Source organism: Camelus ferus, chromosome 1, assembly GCF_009834535.1.
Source record: "Camelus ferus isolate YT-003-E chromosome 1, BCGSAC_Cfer_1.0, whole genome shotgun sequence".
Taxonomy (NCBI): Eukaryota; Metazoa; Chordata; class Mammalia; order Artiodactyla; family Camelidae; genus Camelus; species Camelus ferus.
Window position 1 is genome coordinate 38,315,521 of NC_045696.1, and position 26,649 is coordinate 38,342,169.

At 32.9% G+C, this 26,649-nt stretch overlaps 1 protein-coding gene across 5 annotated transcripts in view; it reads left to right on the forward strand.

The window, feature by feature from the left end:
- EPHA6 (EPH receptor A6) overlaps positions 1 to 26,649 on the forward strand; it is a 730,766-nt gene that overhangs the window by 125,086 nt on the left and 579,031 nt on the right. For all 5 annotated transcript variants that reach the window (XM_032489822.1, XM_032489814.1, XM_032489792.1 and 2 more), the window contains one exon: positions 19,411 to 20,074. In XM_032489822.1, the coding sequence (XP_032345713.1) occupies positions 19,411 to 20,074 (664 nt within the window). The remainder of the gene's footprint in view (positions 1 to 19,410; positions 20,075 to 26,649) is intronic.

The following is a 26,649-nucleotide window of genomic DNA, read 5'->3' on the forward strand; positions in this document are numbered from 1 at the left end:
CCATGCCTGACTTGTAAGAGATATGACAAGGCTGTGAATTCATCCTTCTCTGCAGTTTGGTTCCTAGCACAGTCAGGTCCTGAGCTTGGTTTGCATCCCTGATGCCTTTTGGCTGCAGAAGACTAATGTCTCTATAAATGCTATTTTTTTTTAAAAAGCCTTTTATTTCGCACCATGTTGGCTGTTGGAGTTGGGTGTTTGTGAGTTCAGTATGTCATTTTTCTTCCTTCAATGCATTGATGGCATTTAACAGTAACCATTGTCCTTATAATTACCTCTGCTTTGCATCTTTTTCAAATTCTAGAGATATTATGTAAACCAATGCAACCTTTCTACCTTATGAAAACCCAGTTCACCTCAGTTAAGAATGGCAGTAATTGAGATACTTCAGAATGCCGGAGGGTATCACTACTCACTCCCAGCAGTGGCATTCTTGTTGCTGTTTGGCTAGTGAGTAATCCACTTACTAGGCTACCTGCTTCCTTGAATCATTTTTTGTACCAACTGACTTGGTTGCAGTTCCCCTGTGAGCTGATGCTGAGATAACAATTTGAATTTTTACAGTTTATTTGGTAGCTGCAGGCAGCATGGATCAGGGAAGAAAAGTGATACAGAAAAAGGATGGCAGCAATAAAGGGGGCTTTATTAAGCTAGTTAATATCGCACATAACTGGAGGTTAATCCCACCAGGACATTCAGGGAAATGGTATAAAACACATGTCTGATATACTAAATTCCATGAGTTACTTGTGAAGGGCTTCTCCTCTAGGAATAATAATTCCTTAGCATTTTAACCAATGTGTACACAGACAAAGACTTCTGCAGTTTTGTGAAATAAAATGACAGCCCTCATGCACAGAGTTGTTAAATCATCCTCAAAGATCAGATGAATTAGGCAGACGTACTGACAACGTCTGCTACAGGGAAGAAATGAAATGAAAGTTAATTAATGTCAGACCATGGAGGAAATTGAATGCCATTCAAGGAAGAATTTAGCATTGATTGTCTCTTGAGCAAGAAAGTTACACTGAAGTGGCGTATAGTGTAAACTGGGGAACAGAGACTGAATTGGGTAGTGCAGTGAAAGGGGAAATATAACATGATGATCTTCCTTCTGTTTTCAGTTCTGATCAGGACCTGCTTCCAGTCCTAATACTAAATCCATTTTCAGTAGGATTACCTGTGTCTAAGTGTACTTCAACAATATTTTAGATCAAAAAGAGCGCAATCTCAAAAGAATTAGGAATTTAGTAAGAATGCAGGCAGCTGTTCCCGAGATTACTTTTCTGTATTCCATTGTGAAGATTCACAGAAAATTTCCCCCTTAGTTTTCAGTTGAAATATTTTGTTTTAGCTAAAGCAAATCAGCCTCAGTCTGGCAGAAGCAGCTGTGTGTAGAGAGGAGCAGCATGGTCCATGCCTGTGTTTCCTAGGCCATTGCACTTGTTCACTCACCTACATGTGCCCTTTGAATCCATTTAGTAATTTGTCATTCCCAGTAGTGATTTGCCAAAGACAAAGGGCAGAAACTAGATACATAAGAAGAAAACAAATGATAAAGGAGGAGGCATTGGGGGGGAATTTTCAGAATAATTTGAAACTCACTTAGAAACAGAAGAGTAAAAACTAAGAAAATGTCTTCATACCTTAATCACTAATCTAGTAATAGCTGCATCAATTTGTCATCTCCACGTAGAACACCAACAGGCAGATTCAAGTTAGGCTAACTCACCCATTCACACAAACTTTAATCCCTTACAAGCCCTTGGCCACTTGGACTATTTCTGAGATTCATATTAAATAATTCTCTATTTCCCAATTTTCCAAATTTGAGGACTTTGTTCCTGGGGCCACTAGAGGTTAGCTTTCTTCTCCTCCTTCTCCACCTTCCCCTCCTTCCCCTTCTTCCTTCTTCCTTCTTCCCCCTTCTTCCTTCTTCTCCTCCTCCTCCTCCCCCCGGAGATATTCTCTACCAGTATTCACAACTTACTGCAGCGATCCAGTGAAAACACTTCTGTATTGTGCAGCAGACTGACAGACATGCTTAGGTGTTTCTGTGTCCACCTTGGAGACAATTTAAGTTCATTTCCAGAAAACTCATCATCTGTCATGCAGTAGTGTTCTCTCTCTTGTCTCCCTTCTTTAAACAGAAGTGAAGAGATGTGTCGAAACATCAAATAGTGGGGAAAAAATACTGTGGTTTATACTGTGATCTCTCTTACACATGTTTATATAAAGAGAAAAACATCTGTGGTAATCAGTATATGAAATCCTCTAGCTTTGGGCAAATAACAACATATCCTCAAGATACTACAGACTTGTTCCCCAGTTTGCCAAGATTAGGAGGAATCAGACTTTTCATGTGGCTCTCTCCCCAGTCTCCAAATTCCTAGGAGGGCTTATTCATGTATAAGAAGTGAAATCTAGTTAATCTTTTCATTTTCTGGAAGAGAAGTGCCTCTAGAGGCTGGAAGAACCAATCATGGCTGCCTCTTAATTCTGGCTGCTTAGTTCAATGCAACATTATCATCATTAGTCTATAGAGGTCCTCTCTTGCTTTATTTATTTAAACTTACTCCCTATACACATTCCTCTTCTTTTCCATAGACAACTATTCTGTTGAATTTGAGGTGAAAACCTTTCATTGTTATATGTTTTTAGACAATGTAAATTGTCTTACAGATGTTATTTTTGGTTTTCATAAATGATACTGTACCATAGATTTCATTTTGTTCCTTACTATTTTTTCATCAGCCCTATGTTGTAAAATCTTTATTTGTTGTTGAGAGTTCATCTACTCTTTCAGTACTGACTGCTAAGAAGGTAGTATTTTGCTGTTTGGTTTCACTACAGTTCACTTACCTGCAGTGATTACATCCAACTTCCAGATACCATAAATCATGCTATGATGAGATACTTATACATTTCCAGTTATAGGCCTGATGAGTATTGCTCTAGGGTTTACATATATGTGAGTGTGTGTATAAATGTGCATGTCATAATGTGTATGCATACTTAAGTACCAGAAGATTGCTCCCTATAAGCTGCAAGTGTCTGCTTTCTCATCAACAATGAATAAAATGTTGTACTTACCTCTATCTTGGCAATACTTGAAGATAAAGTTTTTTCAATTTGTCAATCTTAATGAGTCTAAAATTTTATTCCAGTGCTGTTTCAGTTTCTTTAAGTTTTAATGAGTTTGTGAGTATTTTCATATTCTTCTTGGTATTATCCTATATCCTTGTGTATTTTTTTGAGTTGCTTTTTTTTTATTACTAATTTGTAAGAATTCTTCATGTAGTCTAGATATTTTTTCCTTTATAGTGATTAACACTGTAAAAACCATATCCAAATCTGTCATCTGTCAATTTTGTTCATGGTCTCCTTTGTTGAGTAGAAATTCTTATTTTTATATTATCAAATTAATCAGTTTTTCACTTTATATTTTGTATTTCATCTTATTGTTCAAGAAGTTTTTCCCCAGTCCTAGATCACAAAGATATTTGTTTACACTATATAGTAACTTTATAGTTTAACCTTTCACATTTAGGTCAGTTGCCTTTGGGGATCAACCTTCTTATAAGGGATTATATAGAAATACAGTTTTGTTTTCGTTTATATAGTGAGCCAGTTTATCTACTGAACAGCCCATCAATTGCACTATGATTTTGTATATACTGATTATTTGATGTTTACTTTCCTATAAACATGGTCTATCTTTGAACTCTGTATTCTGTTTTATGATCCATTTGCCTCTTTTGTGCTAGTGTACAAGACTTTATTACTGTGGAATTATAGTATATTGTAATATCAATAGGGCATCATTCTGGGACCTTTTTAAAAATGATTTACCTATTCTTGAAATGTTATCTTTTCCTATACTTTTTAGGATAAGTTTATTAAGTTTCTTAAAAATATTGAGCTGGTATTTATATTAGAATTGATTTAAATTATAGATAAATGTGGGTAAAATGGACATATTTATAGGAAGTATCCCATCAGTATTACAGTATCCCATCCAGAGTGTCACAATGTGCTTCCAGTTGTTCAGAATTTCTTTTGATACACTTACGGGGAGCCAGCTGGCAAAGCAAAAATGTGGCTCACGTTTGTATTTCTTCCTTGGAGAATTGCTTGTTTAGGTCTTCTGCCCATTTTTGGATTAGGTTGTTTGTTTCTTTCTTATTATGTCGTATGAGCTGCTTATATATTCTGGAGATCAAGCCTTTGTCGGTTTCATCATTTGCAAAAATTTTCTCTCATTCCGTAGGTTGTCGTTTTGTTTTACTTATGGTTTCCTTTGCTGTGCAGAAGCTAGTAAGTTTCATTAGGTCCCATTTGTTTATTCTTGCTTTTATTTCTGTTGCTTGGGTAGACTGCCCTAGGAGAACATTTTTAAGATGTAAGTGAGATAATATTTTGCCTATATTTTCTTCTAGGTTTATTGTATTTTGTCTTATGTTTAAGTCTTTGATCCATTTTGAGTTGATTTTTGTGTATGGTGTAAGGGAGTGTTCTAGCTTCATTGATTTACATGCTGCTGTCCAGTTTTCCCAACACCATTTGCTGAAGAGACTGTCTTTATTCCATTGTATATTCTTGCCTCCTGTTTCGAAGATTAGTTGACCAAAAGTTTGTGGGTTCATTTCTGGGCTCTCTATTCTGTTCCACTGGCCCATATGTCTGTTTTTGTACCAATACCATGCTGTCTTGATGACTGTAGCTCTATAGTATTGTCTGAAGTCTGGGAGAGTTACTCCTCCAGCCTCTTTCTTTTTCTTCAGTAATGCTTTGGCAATTCTAGGTCTTTGATGGTTCCATATAAATTTTATTATGATTTGTTCTAGTTCGTGAAATACGAAAAAAAAAAAAAGAACATAAATACAAAACAGAGACAGACTCATAGATATAGAATACAAACTTGTGGTTGCCAAGGGGGCAGGGGGTGGGAAGGGACAGACTGGGAGTTCAAAATTTGTAGATACTGACAGGCATATGCAGAATAGATAAACAAGATTATACTGTATACATGGAAATATATACAAGATTTTATGGTAGATCACAGTGAAAAAAATGTGACAATGAATATATGTATGTTCATGTGTAACTGAAAAATTGTGCTCTACACTGGAATTTGACACAACATTGTAAAATGACTGTAACTCAATAAAAAAATGTAAAAAAAAAAAATGTGGCTCTAGGGTCCAGTCCTAGCACCACGAAGCAGAGTACATAACGGACACCTACGAAGCTGAGAGACAGTTATTTAATAATGGCTCAGATAAGTTTTAACTGTTTCTTAAAAGTTTGGTTGAATTTGTGTAAGTCCACATTTCTGCTCCCAAGTTGGTGTGAGCCACATTTTTGTTGGTGGTGCTATTGCTATTACATTTTGTGGGGGAGCGATTTATTAATTTTTTGTAGTAAATAAGGTTGTTTTACTTTTATTATCAGAAGTATGTAAATTTTCTAGAACTATTTAGTAAAGACTTCAGTTTTTTGTGCTTGGAAACTATATTTTTAATAATGAATTTATGCTTACACATAGAGTATATATTCTATCCCTCGTATAAGCATAAAATGAGAGAAAATTGAAAACTTTACTAACCTTAAAGAATTATTTAAGAAATCTTCAAAAATCTTCAAGAAAATTCACTGATTATCCCTTCTTTGAGAAATAACCATTTTTTTAAGAGTTCTTTCTTCAGCTCTATGTGGATGTGTCTATACTTTCTCTGTGAATATTGTTATTACATAACATGGTTATAACACATGGGTTATATAATATTATATAATATTATATAATAAATTACATATAATTATTAGATAATAAATTACATATTTTATTATTAAATAATGTTTTTCAAAATGGAAATATCATTAACTCATTTTTTATATTTCAATTTTTCCACTTACTATACTATTAAGCCATTATTCTAAGTCATTAAATGTCCTTTACAAAATGGATTTTAATGATTGAATGACATTCTATCATTTAACTATTCCACAGTTGTTATTTAAAACTTGTGATTTCCAGAAGTGGAATTACTAAATCATAGCTTAAATACCTTAGAATTCTCAAAAATATTGCCAAGTTTTTCATGGTTGGTACGCATCCGATGCCAGTATTTTTTCCAGGAAGTCCTTTTACTCTTTACTCTTTTGGATTATTCTGTTTTAGTTGTTACCCTTATTAGCAATATGCAGTTGTGTAACACTTGTTCTTTTGTGTGTGGTGGTTGTATGTGTGTGTGTGTGTGTTAATTATTGGAAGACCCTTTGTCTTGCCAAGCACTTTGATATATTTTTGTATTAATTTGGAAACAGGAGACAGTGGGGCTGAATACTGAATAGTAAAAGAGATGAATCTGATATGTTTGAAGAAAATTTGGAATGAGGAGAGTGAATCCACAGCTATGTGTGGGATTCTATTGTGCAGTACAGTTGCATTTTGTTTATTATAAAATCTTTGAGTCCTTTTAAAAGTGGATATTTAACAATTATTGTTTGATAACTGACATGAATATTTTGACTTCTGTCAAGAGATATTTAACACCTCCTAATTATATGCTGGTTTACAATTTGTCTTCTCACTCCCCTTACGACTTTTTTTTCTGAAATTTTTTTCTATATATTACTTTATTGTATTTCTACTTTCTCAGACATTTATATTCATTGATTTTTTCTATTAACTTATAAACAGTTGCATTTTGCTTAAATTATTGCTCTAAATATGAACTATTTTTAGTATATGTTAGATCTTTTAAGTATACGTTAGAGATGATTCTGATTTTGAATATAAGCCACTTAACTGTGGGAACCATATCTCTTTGAGTATATGTAGTACTTAATTCCATGTCCTTTTAATTTTGAGCTACTTAGGAAATGTATGATGTTTTGCTTATTGGATTTATGAATTGTAAATTTTCATAGAAAATGTAATGTAACCATAACAAAATATATGTGAAGAGAAGTAAGATATTTTTCATGTACTTTGAGAATATATCATATATAAAGTATTTTAATAGTGTGTATTGGTAACACTTTCATGTTCTTCTGTCTCTTTTTTTAAAAATTTTATTTTATTGAGTTATAGTCAGTTTACACTGTTGTGTCAATTTCCAGTGTAGAGCACAATTTTTCAGTTACACATAAACATACATATATTCATTGTCACATTCTTTTTCACCATGTGCTACCACAAGATCTTATATATATTTCCCTGTGCTATACAGTATAATCTTGTTGACCTATTCTATATATACCTGTCAGTACCTACAAATTTTGAACCCCCAGTCTGTCCCTTCCCACCCTTCTCCCCACTGGAAACCACAAGTTTGTATTCTATGTCTATGAGTCTGTTTCTGTTTTGTATCTGTGCTCATTTGTCTTTTTCTTCCGTCTCTTAATTAATATTCAATTAATCAGAAGTGTGCATTATATTTAACATCCACCCAGTTATTTTTGTCTGCTACAAAGCACCTAAGTGCAAAAGTACCTAAGATCATTGGTTCTATATCATATATTTCAGAGCTAAAAGAATTATGTTCCCAAGATAACCTTAAGACTCTTTGTGATGTATAATAAAGTTTTTTTATTACTATGCTAACAACAATTTTAGTTTATTATTCTATGGAATATAATATGTAATATCCAGGGATAGGTTATTTTCTTTGAAGTTTGCAAGGTGAATAGTGTTAAGTATTGTTATTTGGCTGGCTGCAAATATAATTTTGCCCTTTTTTTCTCCTAAGAAAAATTAATGAAACTTTTTCTAAAGATTATTTGAAATAGGGTAAGTTTATTACACTGTCTGGCTTATTGCACACTGATGATTGTGTCAAATCCTATTTAAAACCATGCAGTTCTTTTAAACAGTCTTACAGAAAGAATACATCTAAAATATACTCTAGGTAATTAATAATTTGTGAGATTAAAAATGGGGTGTAGGGGAAAAATTCCTAACTTAGGTCAGCAGTATAAAACTTCCCTCTAGTACAATTTGATATTCTAAAATAATTAATTGGAAATCAGTGCCACAGAGTTACTTAAAAAGAATAGTACCTATGCTTTTATAGTTTTCCCACTGTATATATGCAGTTACATGATGTGTTTAAGGTTCTTTAAATACAGATATGCCACAGAAAATTATTATAACCTATCATGATTTTATGCAAATCAGACATTCATTTATGGCACATGTAATTTATATCTTTAAATCAAGTTAAGGTAGACAAATCTCAGCTTGAAGCTGTTGGAGTGACAGGTGATCATTAGATACAGTTTCACTTGTAGGATTCGGATGTCAAGCAAACTTTGACCTACCAGGGACCATTCCTATGGAACTGTAGGCCTGGGTAGAGTTAAAATTTTAATTAAATTGTGAAGGTCTAATATATTTTGAAAAACAAAGTCAAAGTAGGTATCCTTTCGAAGTGCTAAACAACGTTAATGGGCCAGAACATGAACGGAGAAGTATGTATAGAATCATCTTCTTACCTTGAAAGAATCTCTGCAAGTTTATAGTTAAAAAGCAAATCTTTTCGGATTTCTTTGTGAAGATTGTGCTTCTGTCCACATTAGCACTCCACCAAACCTTGTTTTATTGATCATAGTTGCCATAACTTCTCTTACCAAACCAGTAAATATTGGATTGTCTTTATTTTACTGGACCTTTCAGCAGCATTTGATGATTGATATGGTTAAATACTTTCTTCTTCATTAATCATTTTGTTCTGCAATGTGTACAGAGCCTCACACTCCTAGGGATTTCCTCTCCCCACTTGAATTAACATGTATGGTTTGAATATTCATTTATTTCATACATTATGTTTGTAAGAATTACCAATTCATAATATAATATACTTAAATATTATAACTTCTAGTTAAAATAGAAAGTTAATCAGAGTCAGGGTTGTAGACTTTATTAGTAATTAGAGCAAAGACAGATAATCTAACTGGATCAATAAATAGTCATTTTTATATTGAAGTACTCTATTAAAGAATATTCTAAGCTGCTTGGATGTAATGTCACTTATTCATTCTCTCTCTCACCTGATGCAGACATGTATTCTTAATAGCATTTTCCTCTTTCTCCTCCCTCCATCTTGAAAACACACACACACACACACACACACACACACACACACACACACACACACACCACCTTTCAGTTCTAAGCCTGAATCTTTATCCTAACTTAAAATCTTGTGCACTAGCATAATGCTGACTGAATCAACTGGTGTTTGCAGGCTTCAGTTAATTCCTCTGGTATTTCTCTGTGCAGCTAAGTCATTATGAAAGCTCTAAAATTGGTTGATAAGTTTAAGAGGGAGCTGAAAGTTTATATCTCTCAATAATGTGTGATATTTAGAATCTGGATAGAAGAAATAGTAGTCTCTTATTAGTGGAAGTTTTCTGAATTGTTTTAGTTAGAATTCAAGCCTTCTAGCATCTGTTTCTATATTTAGCAAATATTAAGAACCTACTGTGATCTTGCTTTGTATTCTCCTGGTGCTAGGAATACTATAATGAGCAAAACAAAGTCTCTGCCCTCATAGAGATTACATTGTACTTAAATTTATTTTAGTTCAGAGCCTCCATATGGGTCAGTAGGACTCTCCAGATTCATGTGGTAGTGATTCTTCTGTTTTCTTTGAAAACTCTGATCTGTTCCCTTCTCTAAGTCAATTTCCTCATCCATAAAACCCAGATAATATGCTTTATTATTTCTACCATATAGGAATGAAATTAAAAATGGTTTGTAAGGTTATTTTTACATGCCTTCTGTATTTGTGAAGTCCTGTGGAAACTAGCATGGTAGTCATGTATTGTTGAACATAATAAAGAACAATTTAGATGAATATTTTCCATATCTTTATTGTAAAAATCCTATTCAAACATGATGTTTGCAGCACCTTATTTATTGGTTGAGTGAAAATCTTTACTTTTTTTGCCAATTAAAGCTTACAGACATTCAGAAGATGGATTCTGTCTAAGAATTTTCAATCTTCATGAATATGTGACAGTTTTTTTATGGGAAGAATCATTCCTTCTTAATGGAAATTACCCTTCTTGCTATAATATTTTGGTCCTGTTAATAGGACAAATGCAACAAAAGTTATAAATTTATTTATAAAACTTACTGAGTCTCAATAATTGTCTTCCAGATATGCCATTGAGTTCTTGATTTTTTTTATTAAATGTCTTTGTACTGCTAATAAAAATGTTTTATGTTTGCCCAAAATGAAACAGAAATGTATCTGCACATGATGCATTTTGCTTCTTGTTTTTATCTCCGAAGCTAGTTATTTAAATGCAGAGCCTTCACTTTTCTGCTGCAAAAACAGATTTATGTTATTAACTACATGCCTAGCAGCAGAATTCAGGGCACTAATTTTCTAAGTTTACGTCAGTATATTGACTCAAAGTGAATGTTTTAAGTGGTTCTGAGGAAAATATCCACTTTAGAATAAGAAGGTCCCTTTAACAAGCTTTTCTTTGGTTGAGAATATTAGATGCTTATGATTTAAAAATTAAACCACTACAGGTTACATAATGAGATGCCTATGTACATTCAACCACTTTAGTTTATTTGGATTATGCAAGGTAAAAGTTAGAATGTTTAGAACAAATCAAATATATGCCATTTTACCAAATGAAGACTTCTTTTCATTCTCACCTCTTCTATTTTTATTATTCTTAGAATGAAGTTGAAGATTTTCTTCCCCTGCCTTGCTCCCTTTCTCATTTTAATCTAGTTTAATCTTCAGGAATAATTAGTTACAACGACATACCACAAAAACCCTTGGAAACAAGTTACACAGGGAACCTAACTTGGAATTATAGATTTATCATGATTTTGTTGTTGTTTCTTTGTTTCATTTAAATCTACCTTTAGATTATCTTTTACTTTTGGAAAAAAATCTGAATAATGATAAGCTATTTCATTGTTTTTATTAATTTGTCATCTACCAGTAGTAATGCTAGCTAGTTTTAAGTCACTTGGTCTTTTGGATTCAATATCTTTGAAATTATCTTTTGATATATTCTATTTCCTTTTCATATTTTCCCTTTGTATATTTATCATAATTACATTTTAAAGAAATAAAAGTAAAAAAAAAATATTTTTACCGCATAGTTATCTCCTTTTTAGCCTATAGCTAGGACCTGTTACAAATGGAGGCAGAAATAAGTTTTAGACTTACTAATTTTAATATTAGAATGCATGTGGTTTTTAAAAAGGCAGACAGAGAAAAGCAAAGAAAGGAAAGTGATATTACACACATATAAATAAGTACTTACTCATTAGGAAGCACAGATAAAGGTAAAAACCAGAATATTTTTCTGTGTCTCTTTTTACAATGCTTCCTTCCCTAGTCTCTATTATCAGCATATTTAACACTATTGTTTTGGTTTTTTTTTAAATTATTTTTGGTGTTGTTGAAGTATAGTCATTTTACAATGTTGTGTCAGTTTCTGGTGTGCAGCATAATGTTTCAGTCATACATACACATACATATATTCATTTTCATATACTTTTCATTGTAAGTTACTACAAGATACTGAATACAGTTAGTCCCCTGTGCTATACAGTAGAAACTTGTTTATTTTACATATAGTAGTTATTATTTGCAAATCTCAAGCTCCCAATTTATTCCTTCCCACCCGTTTTACCCCGGTAACCATAAGTTTGTCTGTGAGCCTATTTCTGTTTTGTAAGTTCATCTGTGTCTTTTTTTTTTTAATTCCACATATGAGTGATATCTTATGGTATTTTCCTTACTTCATTTTGAATGACAATCTCCAGGTCCATTTATGTTGCTACAAATGTCATTATTTTATTCTTTTTTATGGCCGAGTAGTATTCCACTATATTAATGGCTTAAATACTTATGCGTAATACAAGACACTATAAATCTCCTAGAAGAAAACATAGTTAAAACATTTTCTGACATAAATCTTGGCAGTATTCTCCTAGGCAGCCTACCTAGGCAGTGGAAATAAAAGCAAAAATAAACAAATGGGACCTAATTAAACTTACAAGTTTTGCACAGCAAGGGAAACCATAAGCAAAACAAAAAGACAACCTATGGAATGGGAGAAAATATTTGCAAATGATGCAACTGGCAAGGGCTTAATTTCTAGAATTTATAAATAGCTCATACAATTTAGTAACAAAATAACATTGTTTTTTAATTATTTTTTATTTTTTTTCCTTAAATCAGACCAGCCCTGCAGTTGTTTAGGGTTCTGAGATATCTAGGGTATGATTTTTTCCCCCTCTCTTTTCTGTTTGGATATATGGAGGTAAGCATGTTAATATGAAAGTAAATGCTCTTTTCCTTGGTTACAAATTTTCTTGAGCTATGGACTTTGAGTAAGTTTCAGGACTTATCACTGTTATTTAAAAATACAATTATTTTTTCCAACAGCCTTCTCTATGCTGAGAAATAGATAATCTGCTTTTATTATAAAATTTCAAAGTTTATTTTTGAAATAAATGTTTATATTCCTGTTGAATTCTAAGGATTTTCAGAGGAAAGAAGGTATAAATATGAGAGGTTCATGTTAGACCTTTCAATGTTTAGGTCAGTTTACCAGCAAATTACCTGAATATTCTTGCCTAGAAAGGCTATTTGATTGCTTTATTTTGTTCTTCGAGAAAAGAAAGCAATCTGATTCCACAATGACTGCCAGTTGCTTTAGGAATTAATTTCCTTGTTCTTACTTTCTATGCCCAAAAGGAATCTAGCTTTTGACCTAGTTTATTAAAGGAATCTAGCTTTTGACCTAGTTTATTTAGCTTGCTTTAGAAACAAAAATTCACTCTGTATAGGTGGAGATGGGTTTTTAGAAAACCCTCAGGCACAAATGGATTAAGTACTGTTCATAGCTCTTTACATTTCCTATCACTTCTAACAAAGATTCATTTTAAATGGGACTGCCGAAGAGATCCATCAATGAAGAAATACTCTTAGGTGATATACAGCACTTATATGTGCTAAATTTTTGGCAACCTGAGCCTAATACCAAGTGTTTTCCAGTGGCTAAAACTTCCTGCCTCTATTTAAGACAGTCACACATATAACTTACTCTTTGGTTTGAAATACATACATAAATATGTACATAAACCTTGTAACCACAGAATTGTATGATGAACTAATCAAACCTGTCATTGGGTCTGCTGTTAAGTTGGTCAATTTGATCAGCTACTTGCTGTTACAAAATAGAAACTGAACTTGAAATATTCCAACTCCCCCATCTAATACTGTTTTTTAATTTTTTAATACTTTCATACAAGACTTAAAATGTCAATATATGAAATAATTCGCTGCTATATAATATAGAAAAAAGCTCAGTAAAGCAAAACTCAACATATACCTGTGTTAAAAGATAAACTGAGGCATATTAAAATTTCTAAGAGTTTATTTGAGCTAACATCAGTTTGAATCAGGCAGCATCAAACTAAAAGTGGTAGGGTTGCTTTGCCAACGGGAGCTAGGGGAAAGTATTTTATACTGGCAGACATGGAAGCAAAGCAAGGAAATTATTTGATTGGCTATGACTTAAGTGGTTACCTCATTTGGAAAAGGCTAGTTGGCTATTTGTGATTGATTGTTTTGGGGTTTTGATTTCCTAACCTTGGAGCATTTATAGGAATTTATTGTAGCTTAGGTTTGAGTTTGCTTACATCAGGCTGCCAAGGCATTGGAGCCACTTCAGTCTAATAGCTCCCTTGTTTAATTACTTTAATACATGCTTCTGCAGGGTAGACTATCTTGCAAACTGTATTTGCTTTTATGGCTGGATAAGTAGAACAGAGAGCTTCCTCTGGCTAATAGTCATCTTTATGAGTCCTTTTCTTTGGATCAAGGAGAGGATATACGAATTACATGGGATGAACAGAAAAGCTTTGTCGCTTGGAATGTCTTGCTCAATGAAAACTTTTGATTAAGCCAGAGTCAGCTGCCTTCCAAAGAGTTGCCAGGAGAATTAGCTCATGAACCATATAGCTGTTTGTTCTAAGAATGTAAATGTTGATAATGGTATGGTAACGTCAACGTGGCCACAGGAGGAAACAAGAATTACAGTCTGAAGGGAGAAGTCTGTTATACTCACAGGTTCCAGGAAGGAGATCATTGATGCCATGCAGGGCCACAGGGAAGCAGTGAGTTTTGGTCAAGTGACAGAAGACAGGAGTGAGGGGAAAGACTCAGCCAGAGTCTTAATTGGAGTTTCTGTGGGAAATGCAAGGCAGGGCAGAGTAAACAGTTTTGGATTGCCTCATTTGCATGATTCCTGCAGGTTTGGGGCTATAGGAGTAGTCTCTAGTTGGTACCTGGCCTTGGGATGATTTAGGGCAGAAGAAATACTGACTTGGTGTGTGAGTTAGATAAGGAAGTCGTTGGGCCTGTAGACTCAGGTTTGGTTGGTTTGCATATGAAAGATCCGCTCTAGGCCTAGAGCCTTTTGCTATCTCTAAGAATTGACTAGCCCTGGGAGGGGTAGTCTCCCCCAGGCCAACAAGTCACCAGCAAAATGTCATGAAATACAGAAAATAAAGTTAGAAAGCCTGTTTCCTGTCCTTGGCCCACACAGTTCCTAAGTATTTAATTCTTTATCAGTAATGTAGAAATGAAAATATCTGTCTCACTTTATTGGATTGATGAGAACCAAATGAGTTAACATTTGTGAAAAAGCTTTGACGATATAAATTCAGTATACAAATAGTTGCCCTCAGGAATCATTATATCCAAGATGTCCTTGAAATTTATGAAAGAAAGAACCCTTAGTGTACAAGTGATTCTTGCTTAACTAAAACTTCTCATTGAGCAGGATACATGAAGTTACAAAACTTACTTTTATCGTTATGTAATTCATTTCTGCACATCTTGATCCAAAAAAAAGTCATTATTAAATGACCATGAGACAGAAGGGCTCTATTCTACTCATCTTGGTCAGAAGAATAGATAAATTTTGCAAGATACTCTACTCTGCAGAAGAATATATGATTTAATTTTTGCTTCAGTGAGCTCTTTTCTACATTATATATCATTAAATTGTTTTATATATTGGTATTTTAAGTCCTACATAGAAATAAAAAAAACACATAAGGTTGAGAAGTTGAGTATTTTGGATTGAATGTGTATTATGTAATAGCAAGCAGCTGACAGTATTGATCAACTTAACAGCAGAATTAATGTTAGGTTTGATACATATTTTCATCCTGTAATTTCTGTAATTACTGGCCTATGTACATCTGAATAGTTCACAGCTAGAGAATAAGTACATGTGTGTTTGTTTTTGTTTTAAATAGGGGCAAAAACTTTTACCCACTAACTATATGTAGTATAGGACTGAATTGCCAAAAAGTATATTCATATAGGTTAGTGTTATGAATTAACTTCTATACTCTACTTTCTCTACCTTATTGAATCTTGTGATTCTTTAAGATTAAAGTTTCTCCTTCTTGTCCAAACCTGCCAAACCACCTCAGTTCACAAATGTTGCTATCCTTTGGACACTTATTCTGTTTATTATATATACTGTTTATTTGTTTCTTATATTCAATTCTGTGCTGTCAAATGTGTTTTCATAATTTGCTACCTTAAAAATTAGGAACAGCAAAAATTCTTGTATCTTCTTTCTTCATTTCTCTTATTGAACTTAACATACACTGTAAATTCACTAAATATTGTTTATTGCTTATTAACACATGATCTGTAGTATCCATGAAGTACTTTATAAGGCAAAAGTTTAAGGTAAAAGTTACCCAATAATGGTACCCAATAATTGGGTACAACTACCAAATAATGAAGTAGAACATTAAAAGTTTTTAGAATATTTAACTCTCTTTGATATTAAAGAGTGATTATAGTATCTTACATTCCAAATTAGGATTTTTTTCATCATTACCATCTTTAGCCCTGGGAAGGGAAGACCTTACACTGTTCCTGGAGCTTTAGGTGACTTTACCCTTTCACTTCTCTAGCTACACCCCTTTTTGTGAGTCAGTGACCTCAGATGAAAAGGAAATATGCTACTTAGATCCTGTGCTTTCCCTTTGTACCACACTGTAGGTAAGACCCCAGGATTTCTTGCTCAGATGGCTTCCAGCCTTCTTTTAAGAACTTCAAGTCTTCTCGTTGGGGTCCACCCACCAATGGGTGTACTGTGCTACTGGTATGCTTAGCCTGGGTTGAACAGAGGACCAAAGTTGGCATCTTTTTGTAGCAGAGAGACACAGGTTGGACATGAGGCCTCAGATTACTCATACATGTGCTAGTGTGAAGCCCTTCATGGTATGGGATAGTCAGGGAAGGGAATAGAAATGCTATTGACTGAGGTTAGGGGTTGGCTCTAGATGGACCACCACATGCTGGCATGGTATTCTGAGGATTCCAAGTATTTTAAATTTGAACTTAGGCTTCTAGTATCTTTGTAAAGTAGGCAAATAGAACATACTTAGATTCTGATCTTATCTGGAGAATGATATATCATTTAAAAATATTTAGACATTTGGTATGTGAGCCCTCATGCTCCCATCCTTTCCTTTGACCCCACATTTTTAGAGACCTTATTAATTTTAATACTTGGAAATTATAACTAAAAGGTTGTATAACTATATAAATACAAATATAATTATTTAAATACAATATTTCCAAAGGATACATTATGATTTAAATACAATACCATTTCTGTGTCTACTGATGTTAATATTTTTAGTAAATTTCATAGCCTTTTAGATCTTGTAGCAATCTTGAATTTATTTGTATTATTGATTTAATTAATCATATTCAAATTTTAAAATCTAATTTCAATTACTTTCATTATTCTTGGCGAAGATGAAATTTAGCATGTGATCCGTTTTGACTATTTTGGTACCTGAATCTCATTTTAATTTCTTTTTTTTTTTAATTAAAGAGAGAAGAAATACTATTGTTTATCAAACATCATAAACTTAACATAGAAAATGATGTACCATTTTGTTAAACATCCTTACGCAGTGCTTTGAGAAGAACCACATTTCTCATTATTTGTGCATGTTTTGTTAATTCCTTATCTCTTGGTTCAGATTAGTCCTGATTCAGAGAATGCATGTCATATTCTCCTAATTCCTGACCTTTTTTTCTATTAAACATTTTTCCCAAACCCAACATACATTAAAGTAAAGATATGTAATGATTGTGGGTTTTTTTTTTTTTTTTGGTCATAGAGACAATTTTTCACATTTTAGTTAATCTCATATTTTAGAAGAATTGATTGATGAGCATAGTTAATACTTTTTATTAATATGAAGAGATAAAGTCTGAAGGTGTTAAGATGTAATTAGTCAAACAGAATTTATTGAGAGTATAGCTCTATATTTCTATACGGGAGAGTAGAATATGTGGTGTAGACAACAATAATACATTGCAATATTACATTTAAATAATGCAATTTACATACATTCCCTCAGAAACAAAATCAATTCTGATTAGAAATTTATCTAAAATAAGAATAATCATACAGGCTCTCCAGTGGATAAAATGCTTAGAATTTTGAACACTTATTTTGACAGTTCTTAGATTTTATTATTTGCATCTTGTCTTACTGTTTATTTTCTGAATGCTTAGTTTACCATTTTAGATAAGCTATGATAATGCTGGTTTGCCTTTAAATTTTAAAGTGTGGAGTCATATAAGACCTATGATATGCTGATGAAAGGCATTTAGATGGGTAATTTCATGTGTGTCCATGAGATTACTGGATCGCCTGTGATAGACAATGGGTGTGTTTTATAAAATTACATCCACAGTTCTGAAAGAATTCATTTATTTTTCTGGAAATATATTCTGAATTTCAAGCAAGCAATTAACAAATGAAATTTTAGATAAAGAATTATTTTTAAGTTTTCTTGATGGATAATATAAATTATTTGTGGAAATTTAGAGTAGATAATTGAAAGTACTTAGTGCCTAACAGTAAGATAGACTAAGGAAAGTAGCCATTCTATAAGAAACTATACTAATTGAAATTCCACCAGTCTTGATTAAACTCTCTACAGCCAACTAAAATAAGAGAGTATAGACAGAATGAGTTAAATAATTTTATAAATCACTGAAGTATGATATCAAGAAATAACACTTATTCACTATAGAAAATAGCTTATCATTTCCACTATAATACAAATGAGAAACTATGATAACTAGTATATTTTCCCAGAAAGACTATAAAATTTGTTTATTGAAAATTACTATAATTATAAAAATAAAATACATTACAATCTAAATTCGTAATGTAGAAGTATGCAATATTAGATGTCTAAATAATGACATACCAATTGATTTCAGAGTGCTCAAAGATTTTTACTAAAATTTTAAAAAAGAATAAGCAAGATTTTTCTATTTATATAAGTGGCAGAATGCTTTTATGTAAACACGCAGAAGTGAAGATAATCCAGTGATCTAGCTCAGTGTGAAAGCCAAAGTGTTTCCAGTGCTTATAAAGGCTTTTTTTTTGCCCCTTCTTTGCCTCTCTGTCTAGTGCCCATCCATACTGTACCTAAAGCATACCTATACACTTCTGCGTCAGGGATTTATGCTTACTGTTTCCTCCTCACGAGTTTCACTGTCTCACCTCCAAGACATTACTTAAATGCCACTACCTCAGTAAGGCCTTCTCTGGCCATGCTACTTAAAATTGCGACCCTCTTCCCCATCTCCCTGCCTTATTTTTTTCCCACTGTACTTTCTACCACATTATTCGGCTGACTTGTTTACAATTTTTATTGTCTCTCTTCAGTCTAAGCAGGATCTATGAGGGCAAGGAGTGTTTGTTCAGTGCTCTGTTTCTACTGCCCAGAAAAGTGCCTGACAAATAAATATTTCTTAAATATGTCTATGGCATGTAAATATTTAATTGACTACTGATAAATACACCTCAGTTTGTGACAAATTGGATATGAAGACAAATAGGTAACTAAATGCATTTGTCATTGGTGTAGTTATTTGATCAGTTAATCGATCAGTTATTTTTACATTGTTTTTAGAGTACCAGAAACTATTTAAATTTCTTTACCTATATTAACTAATTTATGCCTCACAACAATCCTATGAAACTGGTACTGTTATCAGTTCCATTGAGGAACTGAGGAAACTAGAGCTTAAGTAAAGCATCTCTTGGTGTTGCAACTAGCATGTAAGAAGGCAAGATTCATACCAGGGCAGCTGCTATGCTCAGAACCCAAACTCTTTAACAGAAATCTCCTGTTTAAAATCCTCCACCATTGTTGCTTTGCTCTGCTTCATTTGTATCCTTTTTAGTCATTTTTTCTTTTGGTAAAATAGAAAATGTTGGAAGTATTCGTATCTGTTTACAACTGTGGTTTTATAATCATTTTATTTCTTTTTTTTTTTCTTTTTGCAGTGGGATGCCATCACTGAAATGGATGAACACAATAGGCCCATTCACACGTACCAGGTATGCAATGTGATGGAACCAAACCAAAACAACTGGCTTCGTACAAACTGGATCTCCCGTGATGCAGCTCAGAAAATTTATGTGGAAATGAAGTTCACACTGAGGGATTGTAACAGCATCCCATGGGTCTTGGGGACTTGCAAAGAAACATTTAATCTGTATTATGTGGAATCAGATGAGTCCCATGGAATTAAATTCAAGCCAAGCCAGTATACAAAAATTGACACAATTGCTGCTGATGAAAGCTTTACCCAGATGGATCTGGGTGATCGCATCCTCAAACTCAACACCGAAATTCGTGAGGTGGGGCCTATAGAAAGGAAAGGATTTTATCTGGCTTTTCAAGACATCGGGGCTTGCATTGCCCTAGTTTCAGTCCGTGTTTTCTACAAAAAATGCCCCTTCACTGTTCGTAACCTGGCCATGTTTCCTGACACCATCCCAAGGGTTGATTCTTCCTCCTTGGTTGAAGTAAGGGGCTCTTGTGTGAAGAGTGCAGAAGAGCGTGACACTCCTAAACTGTATTGTGGAGCTGACGGAGATTGGCTAGTTCCTCTTGGGAGGTGTATCTGCAGTACAGGATATGAAGAAATCGAAGGTTCTTGCCACGGTAAGAAACATTTAAATAATTTACCTTGCATTTAAATAATGGTTTTTAAAGGTAAATTTGTTGTATATTTATTTTCAAATAAGACATTTTTGAATGCTATTACTGGCAGGATTAACTATGGAAGAAATTAACTCATATTAAATATAAGATAATTTCTGATTTTTTTCCTACTGGAGATGGGGTATGAAAATGTAAAATAAATTATATACCATGACAAATGTTCTTCCATATTGCCTTCTGTGAAGTAGTTGCTGTATGGTTTGCTGTATTTACCTAATTTTTACAAAGGAAGGCAATATCAATAGCAGAAGCAAAAAGCAAAAGTGATTCAGTTTGGGCATTTGTCTGTCTTTCATGTTTTGGTAGTTTACAGATAATATGACATTTAAAGACAGTTTTAAAGTAATGCTTTCTTTCATGTAAAATGGTAATAATTGAATAGTACCTAGGTAAACTGAACTTACATTTAAATAAATTGAGGAATTCATATGTTGCGTATGAATCATATATATGTTTCAAAACATATAAGGTAGTTTATAGGAGTGTTACATGTTTGGTGATTTAGTACTGACTGTATGTATTAAAGCTTAATTTATTTTTTGCTACTATTAAATACAGTTTCTCACCATTTACTACGTTAGTGGAGTTTGTACAAGATCTAATTGTTAGGAAGTATTAACACAGTGCAGTGCCGAATAAGTTTAAAACATACCTTTCACATAGTTGTGATAAAGGAATATCTATATTTTCAAAATGAAACAATGTTTTCTTTTTATGTGATTCCTTTTATGAAAGCTTATTAATCTAATAAATATATACACTTAAAAATTTTTGCATATCCCCTAATAAAGGTAATTTATATCAATTTTGTTTGGATTTAGGACTCATAATAAAAATACAAATATAGAAATAAAATTATTGCTTGGTAAATAGTAATATAGTAGATATATTTTCCTTTAATGGTAAATTATTTATTCATTTTTTTCTATAGTACCATTTTTGAATTTATTGACTTCTTTGTTGATGCTATATTCCCACACATTAAATGGGATAAAAATAAATAAGAAAAAACATAATATGTTTCTATATAAGGGTCATGGATAATCTATGTGAATTTTTAAAGGTTTTATCTGTTTATAAAACTTAGGTTCTTAAAAGTCAAAAAGTCCACTAGAGCATCCAGTAATGATTATATTAGGTCATTTGAAAATATTGTCTGTATGAAATGTCTGTAGTATATTTTTATAAAGTGTGAACCAGCTTTCTTTCCTTCACTATTCAGTCATTAAGATGTGTTTCATGAAAGTCTGTCTATATAAATTTTAATTCAAAAATTTTATTCACCTATAACAAGGATTTAGAATGAAATAAGTTATAATACATTATGAATTATACTTTTAAGGTACTCTATAAAATATTTTACATTGGAAAATGCACTAAAGACAAATTCACATTTATGAATAACTTTTCAATGAGATTAAGAAGGTAGTAATAGCCAAGGATAAAACATATTACATATACTAACCATGTAGTTCTGCCATATTTTATATAAGGTAGAAGCAGGAATATTGGTGAAAATAATGTTTTTAATTACTTAAGGAATAATTATATAAGGATTTATGTGATTAATTATTATTAAAAATATTTTATGGCATTGACCACAGAATCAGAGATAGTGACAGTCATTGATAGCTAGATATTTCTTTGCTTAATATTTTTGCTCTGTGAAATTTCATTCTTATTTACATACGTTAAAATTCCTTCACTTGTTGGGTAGAGATGATTTTGGACAAATGATAATTATTGGCTTATCTAGACTAATTTGTTTTTATGGCTTATTATTTTTATTATAACTTATTTGATTGCAAAAATGAGGCTGTGGATACAGAGCAAATGTTCATCATCTTGTAGTGGATGGCAGAAATTGGAAGATTAGGCTTGGATTCTAAATCTATGGCTTACTTACTTTGAAATCACAGTTTTCTTATCAATAAGTAGTGGTTATAATAAATTAATGATAAAGCATATGAAAGACTATTAAACACAAACATATATGCTTGGTTCCAATTGAATACAGTACATTGCTATTTACAAGCACAAAGGAAGTCAGAGTGGATGTGAAGACCTCATTTTTGGACAAGGGTATCTTACACTACCACCAATTTCCATTTTAAACTATTTGTGTGTTCTTGAAGCTTCATCTTGCCGCTTTCTAGTCTCTGATAATAATTTCTACCACTGATTATATTGCTGTCTATTAACATCTTATCTCACATCCGAATCTCTGCATTAAATATAACCTAAATGGCAAATTAATTAGAATTTAAGTGAATAAACCGTAGCTCAAGTAATAATGTAACTATATATGTATATATATAATGGGACAGGAAAAATAATGTCTGTATACCACTTTTCTTTTCTTCTGTTCTTTTCTGTTGGAACATTTAATCTATTTAAACTAGTAACATTTTTGAGTACTTACTATATGTTAATTATTTTGATAGGTGGTAGAAGTAAATATAAATGAAAGCATATATTTCAGTTGTCTATTGCAATTGAGATAAAATAGCCCAAAACTTAATAGCTTAAAGGTATAATAATGTATGAGTTTTTAGGGCTCAGCTGGGTAGTTCTTCTGCTTATTGTAGAATAAGCAGAGGTCACTCTTGCCGCTGAATTCAGCTGGGAACTTGACTGGGGTTGGAAAGTCTAAGATGACTTGTCATCCAGGACCTCTCTCTGTATGACCTCACATCATTAAAGAATCTGAGAAGGGAGTTTTTCACTTGGCCAAGTATAAAGTGAGTATATGAGGGGACTACAAAAGGGGCTGAATACCTAGAATTATGTTTGCAAGGAGCTGCCAGTGTAACAGTATACCACAATCTACTCTCTGAATTCTCATGATGAATGTCCCTACTTCATGCACAAAAGCCCACATCTTCCCCAAGATCTGTCCCATTATGGCATTGTGTTGAAAGTTCAGGAGAACTTCATTGAAATCAGTTCTAGATGTGAATGAAGCTTCATAGCTAAATCTCCCCTTGATCTGGAGAACTAGGGACTAAACGAGATAAGCTATCCTCACATACACAGCACACATGGGACAGGGATAGGATAACTGTAAAAGATTCACACATTCCCAAAGGCAGGGAACAAACAGTCTGTCTGTTTGTGATTCAGAAATCCAATGAATGTTATCAGGATTCCTAATTATAGGGGCAGGGAATGTTCTTTTATTAGAACCCAGTTCTGCAACCTGAGATTGCTTCTCTGTGGCTTCATCACTTGACTTTGCCCTGAGTCATCCTCCTTAGTTATAAGAATTGCCCATGTAGCCAAATGGCCGGTTTAAACATCTGTTGTGAAAACTTAATTTAGTCCACAATATTATGAAGTGCTTTTTGTGTTTTCCAAGTTGTCACAGGTAGTATTCTTACCAGTTGTTGGATGACCTTTCATTATCTTATCGCTAATTGTAATTTTCTTACTGCTCTTCCATCCTCCAGTCATAGTCTCCTTGCCACTCTTCCAGTCTCCACAGTCTGTTTATTACCAAAACAAATGCTGTGTTTTAGAATTTAGTTATAGCAGCACTCCTTATCTTGTACAGGTCATTTGCTTACAGTCTGGAAATCTAGACTGGGTTCAGCTGGGTGGTTCTTCTGCTGACTTTATCTGGGATCATTTATGCCACTATGCAGATGTTTACCAAGGCTAGACATCCAAAATGGCTTCACTCACTTGCCTGATGCTTCATCTGAGATGTTTGAGCCCCTTAGGTTGCTTACTGTCTAAATCCTGATAACAGTTTAAATGTTTCATGTGAGGAAATTATTGTTGTTTTTTTTTTCTTTTATTCTTGTATATCTATTTTTTCTTTCATACTTGTATATCTATTTCACCATGGCATTCAAGGGACTTCACAATTTGGCCTTGTCCTATTATTTTCTAACTTCAGCAAATTCTGTTTCCTGTTCTGTTTTTATTACTTTTGAATAATCCATGTATTTTCCATGTCTTTTGCTTTTTTTTTTTTTTTTTTTTCATATTTTATCTAGCTGCTTGGCGTCCCTTTCTTCTTCCTTTTCTGTGATGGAATTTTATTCATCCTTCAGGGTCTAGCACAAATGTCATTCATCTAGATCTTCACAAAGTTAATGCCTCCTTCCTCTGTGCTACAATTTGTACTAATTAATTATGTGTCTGTTTCACCAGGGCTGTCAGATAAAAGAGTTATATTTAAAAATCATTTGTGTAATGAAGGTTAAGAAATGTATTGATATGAATAAATAGAACTAGGTTCTACTGAGTAGTTAAAGGTAGAAGCTGTTGGTATATTGACAGAGTATTCTGTTTCTTCTCAGTTCTGTGAAATGGGAAAGTTTTCTTTAGGGAGAGTTGTGGTATTTTAGGTCTGGAAAGTCTTAGAAAATATTTTTATTTTTCATTTTATGAATCAGCATTCTAAGTTACTGAAAATAGAATTCTATTTACTGGGCCCACTCAGTAACTACTACTAAACTTAGAACTAAAGCCTAGATAATTCTCAGTCTGGTCTTTGTGTGTTTTCCCTCCCTACCTCCTGCCCTTCTCCACTTCTTCACATATTCCCTTCTTTTCTCTTTCATTTCCTCATTCTAGGCATCCATGCCCTTACCTTGATACTTTAATTGTTCCTGCCTGCCAAACACAGTGCAGAGAAGCCCTAAGTTTCTCATCATTAATTAAGCCCTTTTTGCTCTGTGTTTATTTAGTGGAACCTCATATGGGCACTGTTAGAACAGAATCTGTATATCTATTCTGTGATTCAAGCTACTGAGAATGATAAAAAAAATATAAATTTATCTGGAACTTTGCTGTTAGAGATGGTAGAAAGGGAAAATCACAATGAGGCTTTAGGAATGGTCATCATTACTTGCATAAATTTGAGAACCCTTGGCCTGCTATGTAACAAAAAAGCCACTTTAAAATAGTAAAAATCTGTGTTTCCCCATACTACCATATCTAACGATGTATATTTATTTGTATTTAAATAACTTACTATATTTTATTTTAAAAGTTGTACTACTAAATGTTTGCACTTGAGATTCTGTTCTCTGTAATATTGTTAAGGACATATCTAGATTCAAATTCTAGAAGCACAAAAGGTAGAGGTACTTTTATTCTTACTGTTTTCAATCAGGTTTAAATAGACATAAACATTGTATTGAGCAGATATGCTAAAATTTAAAACCAAACACAGTACTTTAGGTTGTTCCACATAATAAGCAGTATTTTATACTTCATTCCAATCTCTGTTTTTCATAACTTTTTATTTTATAGCTTCAGAATTAAGACTCATACTTAGACATATTGATGTTACAGATTTAATTAGATGTAATTTTTAAATTGTTTTAATTTATTCTAGTAAGGGTTTGAATAAAAAATAACATTGATTCATAAAGCATTAATTTGCATCAAATAGTCTTTCACTTCATATATCTAAGAATATTTTAACACTATGGAAGAAAATTGGAAACAATTAATATGCAAAATTGAACAATTTTTGTTCAGTTGTGACTTCTGAAGTGATGTGAATCCCTAATAAACTCCTCTGGGATATTAATTTAGAGTAAATCTTGTTAAGGTAATGGCACTTATACTTAGAGATACTAGTTAGTTAGGATTTGGTATTTTAAACCTGCTGGGAATATATACGTGTACTTTTTGCAAAGATACCTTTTTTAAGCCTTTAAGTATCAGACGATATAATTTAACAGAATAACATTTGGCTGTGGAAATTAAAGTTCTAAAACATTGAGAATGTTTTAAAACGTTTTCTAGAGACATGCCTTTATTTATTTATTTTTCCCCTAGTGCTGCTTTAAAATTCTGGAGGAAAGAATTATAGCAGTTCTCAGACCATTGCTTTATTGCTCACAGAAGTGAATGGGATATGCAGGGCTTTTGGTGACATAGCTATTGATTTGAGCTCCTTAGGAATCTTGTAATTAAGGCTTCATGATTCTGTCCTCTGCTGCAGTTCAGAAACATTTATGCTCTGTATTTATGATCTTCTGTCTAATCATGTTATCAGAGATGACTGTGGGAGCAGACCTCATAAAGAAATTTTGAAGCACTACGATTTGCTGGCATTAAATAAGGGGGTTTGAGGGTGTGATGAAAAGCTGAAAGGTGAGATTGGGATCAGAAAAAAGGGGCAGACATATTGGCCCAAATAGTATTTTCACTTTCTAAAGGTTCTCACAAACTAAATATAAACACTTACAACTACAATATAGCCTTCAGTTCCAAATAAAGCTGCTTTATTGCATGAAGCAATTCCAGACTTTTATCCGGCTTGAGAAAAATATGAAATCAAGAGGCTCAAAGGAGCCTAAAAAAATAGAAGGTATTATTTCCAAGTAGAACAGAATGAAGTTAAATAATTATGTCAGAGTTTGTTCTTTGTCACAATTTAAAAAAATAGGTTAAAACATAAACTATCTTGAAATAATAATTTTTAGTAAATTATTTTGTCCAAATTTCAATTTTAATTTTAGTATCTGTTTTACTCTCTGCCAATTTGAAAA